The following is a 9,289-nucleotide window of genomic DNA, read 5'->3' on the forward strand; positions in this document are numbered from 1 at the left end:
CAGAGCAGCGGGGGCTGCCCCTGCATCCCTGGCAGTGCCCAAGGCCAGGCTGGGCACGGACACAGTGGGAGGTGTCCCTGCCATGGCTGGGGTGGAACACGGTGGGGTTCAAGGGCCCTTGTGACCCAGACCAGTGTGGGAGTGTGAGGGTCTGTGCCGAGCTCTGCAGCAGATTTTGTTAAACAATCAGAGCTCGGGCCAGCGTGTTGCACAGGGATGTGTTCCAGGTGCCAGGTGTCCCTGGGCTCCAGAGCAATGTCCCTGGCCTGGCTGAGGGACACTGCAGGGGCAGCTGGCAGAGCAGGCACACGCTGAACCCTGGGGAGCTGCTGCCCGGCTCGTGGGCAGCACCTGGTGATGGAGCCCCGTGTGTTCTGCCCTCGCTGGGACACCGCCTCCTAAGGAGTCTTTGTTCAGCCCACGTGCATCCCGAGGGGGCCTCTCAGTGAGAAGGGAGCTGAGCCTGCAATCAGAAGGTGCTTTCTGATGCTGCTTCCCCCAGCCCTTCCCAGGATCTCTCCTGCTTTCCCAGGTGTTGGAGACGGAGCGGCTCTGCTACGTGGGACACAACTTTGGCAGCCAGGTCATGAAGTGCAACTCCCTGTGCAGGTATGGGGCAGGGGGGAGGAGCACAGACACTGCTCACACACAGAGCTCCTTTTCCCCTTTCCCTTCCCTGTCTCAGAGCTCCATCCCCGGGCTCAGGGACTGGGGCAGGAAGCTCTGGCTGTTGGTGCACACCTGGTGGGAGCTGTGCTGTGTAAATCAGACTGCTTTGAAAACCTCTTGTGCAGTCTGGGGTGAGAATATGAAGCAGTGCAGCAGCAGGATGGAGCTGTGTTGCTGAGGGTTTGGGATGGAGGAGCTGCCTTCATCAGCAGCTGAGGGGTCATCGCTGTGGGGCCCTTCCAGCTGAGATGTTCTGCAGTTCTGCACAAGGACCTGGCTTCCCTCTTGCAGAGCCTCTCAAAAATGCCCTCACCAGCCTCTGTCCTGCCTGAGCAGTGACCCAGCAGAGATGGATCCTCAGATGGAGCAGTGTCCAGTGTGAGATGCTGAAAAAAGAGCACCAAGAGTTTTTTTTCTGCTCGGGTTTGGAGAGATAAATGCAGTTTAACAAATGTGTGTGGTGCAGCTGTGAATTCAGTGTTGTTTGTGGGCAGATTTAAGTGCTCCAGCCTCTGAATACTGGTGAACAGGTGATTCTGAGGGCTGAAGTGGTGCTTGCCTGCACCTCTGGAGATCCTGAGCTCTGGGATGAAATTTGGAAATTGGCTGTTGTTCAAGCTATGGCAAACAAGTCCTGGCATAGCGAAAAAAGGCAAAAGAAAATAGCAGAACCCTGGTACCTACAATTCACCTAATTCAGTTGTTTCAAGACTTCTGCATTTACTCAGAGTATCAAGTCTTTCTGGTTTTATATGTCCACATGCCTTGGGGATAACCTGGTTTATCACAAGCTGCTGGGGTGTGAGAAGACCTTGTACTCTGAATAATTTCCACTGCTCTGCCTCTCACTAATCACTGTCCCCGTTCTCCCCAGGTACTTTGTTGGCGTGCTGGACAAGAGCTCTGGGCAGATGGATGTCTACAATGCTGAAATATTCAACATGCAGCCCCTGCTGTCAGGTGGGGGTGCTGGCAGTCACAGCTGCTGGGCTGCTCTGTCCTTGCCCTCCCTGCCTCGTGCCTTGGCAGGGAGCAAGGGCAAATCCTTCACTTGGGTGTGCCAGGAGAGGGGAGCACAGGCTGGGGTCAGGGTGGGAGTCACTCACAAGGTGCCACTGCTCAAATTCAGCCTTGTCTGGGTACGTTCTGCTCAGGGAGGCCTGGCACTCATCAGGAATTGGATCCCTGAATAACAAAAAAAAAAACCAAACCAAAACAACACAACACCAAAAAAAAAAAAACCAAACCAAAAAAAAAAAAGAAAAAAAAAAACCAACCAAAAAAAAAAAACCAAAACCAAAAACAACCCAACCCCACCCCCCCAAAAAAACCACCCAGGTTTTATCCAGCAGGACTGTTGTTTGCCATTGAACCCAGGATAAGAACCCAAAAGATCACATCTTTTGGTAGTTGATTTTGACCCCACGCAGCAGGACGTGGGTTTGGCCACAGTCCATGAATTGCACCCGTGGGCTTTGTAGCAAAAGCTTTTTTGTTCTAGGTGCTCATGTTTGCTGTGTCCTTTAAGCAGGCAGGTCACATGGAGCAGGTCCTGTGCCAGTCTGTCAGGGGCAGAGCTAAAGGCACTCCCCTGCTGGCTGCTCCTGCCCAAGCACAGTGACTCTCCTTGTTTTGCAGATAACGTGATGCCTGACGACACCAAGGACTACCAGACCAAATCCTACAGGGAGAAGGTAAAGCTGGGAGCTGTGCCATGTTCTGCTCTGGCTGGCAGGGGCAGGTGCTTGCCTTGGGGCTGGGGCGTTTGGTGTCCTGCAGGGCAAACCTGCGCAGGCCCAGCGTTCCCCCCATGCCCAGGAGGCAGCACAGGCATGGCCTTGGGGTGTTCTTGGGGTCCCCCGTGGCAGGAAGGAATGATGAATCTGACTCCATGTTCTTAGAAGGCTAATTTATTGTTATATGACATTGATATGACATTGATGTGATATTGATATATTGATATTATATTATATTATAGTCTATCATAGTCTATCATATTTATTTTATTCTATCCTATTTTATTCTATCATATGTATATTATACAATATTATTATATTTATATAATATAATTATATTCATATGATATATAATGTAATATAAATATGATATTGTGTGGTATTATATGATATGATACTATATGATCTGATACTAAACAATAGAGAAAGGATACTTACAGAAAGCTTAACAAGATAATAATGAAAAACTCGTGACTCTCCAGAGTCCAACACAGCTGGCTGTGATTGGTCATTAAGGTAAAATAATTCACCAGACTCCAATGAAACAATCACCTGTTGGATAAACAATCTCCAACCACGTTCCAAAGCAGCAAACACAGGAGAAACAAATAAGATAAAATTGTTTTCCTTTTTCTCTGAGACTTCTCAGCTTTCCAGGAGAAATCCTGGGCAAGGGAATTTTTCCAGAAAATATGGCAGTGGCATTGCCTGGCTCAGGAGTGTTTTCCTGATTATCCTGGGTTCCTGGTTTTCCTGGTTACTTTGGGCTGGTCCCCACCCCAGTGACCTGCTGCCCTCGCAAACAGCGCATCCCGCGCCTGCAGTTTTGCCTTGTGAGGAGTTTGAAGCTCTGCTGGGGGCCGTGTCTGTGTAAGGAGCAGGAGGGTTCGTGTTCCCCGGGCTGCTCAGGGGGCTGCAGAGTGTGCTCTGCCCCGTGCAGATGGATCTGTGCATCGAGGCCTTCGGCACCAGCAAGCAGAAGCGAGCTCTGAGCTCCCGCCGCATGAACGCTGTGGGCAGCGACATCGTGAGCACGGCTGTGACCAAGGCAGCTGCCAACGTCATCGATGCCAAGGGAGTGACAGGTGAGGGGACTCTGTAATCAGGACAATTTGAAGTGCCTTTTGCTGTCTGCCCATGCCAAGTGTGGCAAGAAGAAGAGGGCTTTTCTTTAAGTGATGAGTAAGTAGCTGGTGCAGCAGCTGAGATGGGCACATGTAGAGGAACTGCTGCTTTCTGATCTTGCTGGGCTTGGGCTTGGTGTTGGAGTTACCTGAATGAGGGAAGGTCCCTGTGACATCAGTGTCCCTCCTGCCTGCTTTGGAAGCTCCTGTGTGATGTGGGTTCACTGGCAGAAAGGCAATGTCTTTTGCTGGTCTGAGCTCTGTGGCATGGCTGCTGAAAAGGCACATTCTTACCTCAGACTGGTGCAGCCTTGGGACACATCACAGCAGAACACAGTGTCACCATCCCTGGGAGCTTCCAGGCTGTGGCAGAAGGGAGCCGGGGCTGCCCTGACTGTGGACATCTGGGCAGGAAGGCAGATAAGAGCCCTCCAGAGCAGTTCTGGGATCCTGGGAGTGTCACTGGCAGGAACAGGAGAGATGTGTGTTGGCTGGAGACCCCTCCACCTTTCATCCCTTTTGTTCCAGGGTGGATATTGACTGTGCTCTCAGAGCTGCTCTGTGCCAAGTGGGTGTCCACTGGAACACAGGTGCCAAAACTGTGTCCTGCCCACATCTTGTTGCCCTCCTTTCCTAGATGTTTCTCTAGTCTGGAGTGGCCTTTCTAAATTTTTATGACCAGAAGGTTCTTGATAGAGGTTGTAAATGTCTAAAACTCCAGTTGTGACTGAAGTAGTGTTGAGCCGTTTGAGTAAACTTGCTTCTAAAGGAAGGGTTTGGGTTGTGCTGCTGCTCTCTGCATTTTGGTTATCGCAACCCAAGCGCTCCTGTGCCGGTTCCCTCCCCAGGGCTGATGCAGGACGTGGCCCAGGACGATGTGCAGAACATCTCTGCCTTTCTCCCGCCATGCCACGAGGACGCTGAGCGGCCGGAGCACGTGTACAGGTTTGAGGACAGTATCCTTTCTGTGCACTGGGGCTTCACACGGAGCCATCTGGTGTGCTGGGGGCAAGCTGAGCCCTTGCCCCTCACAGGCCAGGAGCTGCCCTGGGGTTTTGGGGCTGCAGGTGCCATGTCCTGCCCGTTCCTGTGGAGAGCAGTGTGATGGTGTTCACAGGGGTCTTAGGATGAGGGAAGAGACAAGGATCTGACTCCATGCATCAGAAGGCTTGATTTATTATTTTATGATATATATTACATTAATACTGTACTAAAAGATTAGAAGAAAGGACTTCATCAGAAGGCTAGCTAAGCTAAGAATAGAAAAAGAAAGAATGATAACAAAGTCTCTGTCTGAGCCAGCTGACTGTGATTGGCCATTAATTACAAACATCCAAGATGGCCAATCACAGATGCACCTGTTGCATTCCACAGCAGCAGATAACCATTGTTTACATTTTGTTCCTGAGGCCTCTCAGCTTCTCAGAAGGCAAAATCCTGAAGAAAGGATTTTCCATAAAAGATGTCTGTGACAGAGCAGGATGCTCTGCCTCTGCCTGTGCCTGTTAGAGGCTCCGTCCCCTGCTGGAGGCTCCATCCCCTTGCCCTGCCCACCTCTCCTCAGTGGAGTGTGACAGAGCTGCCCTGCTGGGAGGGCGAGGCCAGGCTTGTTGTTGTCCTTAAGCTCCTGACAGTCCTGTCTCCTGCCGAGTACGAGGCGCTGCAGGGGCCTGCAGCCGCCCTGGCCAACATCACCACGGAGGAGGTGGCCAAGAGGGCAGAGGAGAGAAGGTAAGGGCACTGCAGGGGCTCAGGGGCACTGGGGCTGCTGCTGCTCGTGCCACGGCTCAGGGCAGGGAGAGGACAGGGGATCCAGGTGTGGCATCGGGGAATGTGGGGGACACCTGTGTGCACAGCAGCAAGGGCAGCTAACTCCCCCTCTCTTTCCTGCAGCCTCTGCTCCTTTGTTTTGGAGGAGCTGAAGTTCCTGCCCACTGATGAGAAGAGCAGGGACCACAAAGCCAGATGCCTCTGGTTCCTGGACACCCTCATCAAGTTCAGCCAGCAGAAAGTGATCAAGAAGAAGCGTAAGAGAGTTTTCAGCACACGCTTTTGGGAATGTCTTCATCATCCTTTGCCTGCCAGCTGAGTGTGGGGATCATACCCCTGCCATGCTCAGGGGTCTGTTTTTGAAGCAGCACCACACAAAATATTTTGGTTGAGATTTTCCAGACTTGACATCTTCTTTAAAACTTGTGTGTCTTTGTCAGTCCTTGCAGGGCTGAGGGAGGAGGAAGCAGCAAGTCTGGCCTTAAATTTCCTTAAATTCCTTAAATTTCAAGTCACCCATGGGACTTGTCTAAGGAGAGTGTGGGAATGACTAAACTTGCTGATAGTAGGGATTTGTTAGTGTGGTCTCAGCTTTAACAGTGTTTTGTGGCAAAAGAAATACATCTCTGTGTGTGCATTTTAGAGTGTATAGAATGGAACTGGGAGACTGCTTTTACTAAGAAAATAAAAGCTGTTGGAATTCTCTCAGGCCTGAAGAATTAAGAGACCTAGAAATGAAGTACCCAGGTTTGTTTTAGGTTTGTTGTGTTCCTGGGAAGAGTCCATCCCCAACAATCCCTAAGTGCTGGGATTGCTGGGGCTGGACTCAGTGATCCCAGTGGGTCACACGCATTCTGCTGTTCTGTGCTAAGTGTCAGGATGATGCACATGCTGCTGTGCTGGTGGGCCGTGCAAGGTAGAGAGTGTGCTCCTCATTCCACTGCAAAGCCCCTTTCTGCCCTAGATCCAATGGGTCCTGAATGCCCACACATCATCAGCAAGAAACTCATGAAGAATTTCACCTCGCTGACCTACAACAATGGCAGGTAAGGAATGCTGTGTGGTGCTCCTGAGGCACAGGAATGGCAGAGCTCAGCTTGAGGGGCCACAGACACACCACATCTCACGAGTTCTCCCTCTTGCCGCACAGCATCCAGAATTTAATCTCTGCATCCATGAAGGCCAAAATCACCGCCTATGTCATTGCCTTGGCTCTGCACATTAACAGCTTCCAGACGGATCTCACCGTGCTGCAGAATGACCTGAAGCTCTCAGAGAGCAGGTGAGTCTGCTGTTCCTTCACACCTGCTGGGACCCTCCTGCAGAGGGAGCCTGGGGGAGCTCTGGAGTGTCTCTGGACCTGGGGAGGGCTTTCATTTCCCAGGCAAGGATAGGCAGTAGTCTGTGAGTGCAGCACCTGCATTTCCCTGGCAGCTGCAGCTCTGCTCCAGCTGTGCTCCTATCCCTGGCCCTGCGGAGTCCATTGGACCAGGCTTTCTGGCCAAAACTTCACTTATTACTGGGTCTTACCAAAGCCCTTGGGCACTGCTTGGTTTTCAAGCTTCCTCATCAGTTTTGATGCCACCACTTATTTTGCCCACAGTTATCCTCTCTTCTTTGATCAGAAGTGGTGGATTTAGTGAGTTTAAGAGCAGTCTGCTGTTGGTTTCCATCCATTTTCCCTTTTCCTTTCTGGGACTAAGCTTCTCCAGGAGTCCCCGTTGGCTTTGGCAGTGGATGCTGGGTTTGGGTAGTGCTGTCCTGCAGCTGGGAGCACGGGGCCTGTGGGGGAAGCAGGAGGAGGCTGGGACCTGCTGGGAAAGCAGCAGTGCCTGTCCCAGGAGGGCTCTGCCTCGCAGCCCTGCTGCCCCAGCTGCTGCCTCCAGGGCATCCCTGTGCACAGAGACACCTCGGGGCCCTCCGTGGGTCAGGCACGGGGGGCTGAGCCCCACTGATGGCATTTCTCCTGTGGGGTCCCTGTGGGCTGAGCCCCATTGATGGCATTTCTCCTGCTTCCCAGGATCCTGGACATCGCCAAGGCGCTGCGGCTCAGGGTGTCCAAGGCCAAGGGGGTGCCAGGGCTGGAGAGCGACCAGAACCACAAGCTGGGCACCCTGTCGCTGCCCCTGCCCACGCAGAAGGCACCAGAGGGACAGCGCAAGCGCAAGAAAATGAGCTGAGCAGCCCAGGAGCTCTGGGGGCCCACAGCCCCCCCTCAGAATGTCATGGGGATGCCTTCATCTGCTGGGCTGGGGTCCAGCATCAGCCCTCACCCAGCTGAAACCCAGGCTGAGGGTTTCACCTCAGTAAAATGCTGCTTTTTTTCTATTTATATAGAAAAAGCTATAATAAAACCTTTTTTTTCTAGTTTGTCTGGGTGGGTGTGAAATGGAGGTTGTGCTGGAGCACAGGGAACAATTTGAGGTGGCAGTTTCCGGTTCCTGGCCCCTCCCAGGTTCAAGGTCAGAAGAAAGGAGACAAAGAGTGTGACTTACATACACCTTTTTGTTTCTCTGGAGTGCCGGTGTAATCCTGTGTTCAAAACCTGTAAAGATGTTCACAGTTTTTGTCACTTTTCCTATCCTGGCTATTTTCCTGGGGGAGGGAGAGTTCTGTCATTTGGATCTGGCATCACCTTCACAGAGAGCAGTGAATATGGGCCCACAGCTGTGGCTTCCCAGCCCTTGGGGGATCCTTTAGTCTGGCTCCTCTGAGTTCTCACTGCTGGTGATCAGCCTCACGGGAGTGATTACTGGGTAAGGCTCTGGGAGTTGGGAGGGCTTGTGAGAAACAGGATCACCACCAAACTGGTGTGTGAAACAAGAGCATGGAATGTCACAGGACATCATCTCTCTGGGATGTCAGACAGTAACATGGGTTTGGTACGTCCGCTTGGGGTTTGTGTATCTCTGACACACTGCAAAGAGCCACTTCTGCCATTACAGTGGCACAAACAGCCTGTGCTCAGTGCTGCTGGGGGAGCTGCAGGCTCCAAGGAATCACCAGGGCTGGTTGAGGCTGGAAGGGGCTTCTCTGTGTCCAGTCCCTCTCCCTGCTCAGCACAGGCCCATTCTGCCCAGCTGTGCCCAGGTGACTCTGGAGTGTCTCTGCGTACAGGAACTCCACAAATCCACAGTGAGGCAGTTTCTCAACATTCACAGGGCGCCTCTGACCCTGTGTGCTCGTGGCCTCTGGCCTGTCCCTGGGCACCGTCCCTGCAGCTGCCCTTCTCCCCTGAGGAGAATTGAGAATGACTAGACCTGGTGATAGCAGGGACTTGTGAGTGTGGTCTCAGCTTTAGCAGTGTTTTGTGGCAAAAGAAATGGGTGCATAGCTCTGTGTAGCAGACTCCACAGAACTGGCTAAGGCCCTGTGGAGGGCTGAGACTTAACAGTAGGAATTCATTAGTAATGATGAGACAGAAAAATCCTGTCTTCTGCCTCTGGACCCCAGCTTATCTCTGTAACTCCATAGGCCACTTTCCCCTAACCCCTACTATTGGACAAGCTTGGATCCCCCTGTACCCTACAAAAAGGGGCTGTTTTAGCCCATTCAGCAGAAGAAGAGCTGTTGCTGGAACCCTTCACAGACCCCTCAATAAACCATCGCTGTGGAAACACCAGGACTATTTCTTCTCCTCTCTCATCTGCTTCTGCCCCTATCCCACGGGTGCCTTAGCAAGCAAGAGCTGGAATCCTAAGAGAGCTGATAACCACTAAGGAGCTGAAATCCACTAAGCTTGCTAAGGTAGCCATGGCTGAGAGGGGCCTGGGTATTCGGGCACTGTGTCCTCAGGAGGGCCTGAGCTATCGGGTCAGGGCTGCCGTGCTGGGGGCAAAGCCAGCTCTGGGGCAGGGGACCGTGGGTCTGTGTGCATTATAGCCACGGACAAGGCGCCCCTGGGCCTTCCAGGCTGAGTGTCCCTGGTTCCCTCACTGCCCCTTGCAGCAGTGATGCCCCAGCCCCTTCAGCACCCTCCTGGGCTGCGCG

The 9,289-nt window shown here is 52.5% G+C and overlaps 1 protein-coding gene across 1 annotated transcript; it reads left to right on the forward strand.

Annotated features, from left to right (window-relative positions):
* Positions 1 to 487: 487 nt before the first annotated feature.
* POLR1E (RNA polymerase I subunit E) lies at positions 488 to 7,669 on the forward strand (the record flags this gene model as incomplete). Its single annotated transcript, XM_031065402.1, has 10 exons — positions 488 to 609; positions 1,544 to 1,629; positions 2,308 to 2,363; positions 3,346 to 3,490; positions 4,378 to 4,485; positions 5,164 to 5,260; positions 5,423 to 5,556; positions 6,264 to 6,345; positions 6,450 to 6,581; positions 7,320 to 7,669. Coding segments are annotated over 10 exons (1,122 nt in total), but the record flags the coding sequence as incomplete, so codon positions are not given.
* Positions 7,670 to 9,289: the final 1,620 nt, after the last annotated feature.

Source organism: Geospiza fortis, unplaced genomic scaffold (assembly GCF_000277835.1).
Source record: "Geospiza fortis unplaced genomic scaffold, GeoFor_1.0 scaffold3703, whole genome shotgun sequence".
NCBI classification, from domain to species: domain Eukaryota; kingdom Metazoa; phylum Chordata; class Aves; order Passeriformes; family Thraupidae; genus Geospiza; species Geospiza fortis.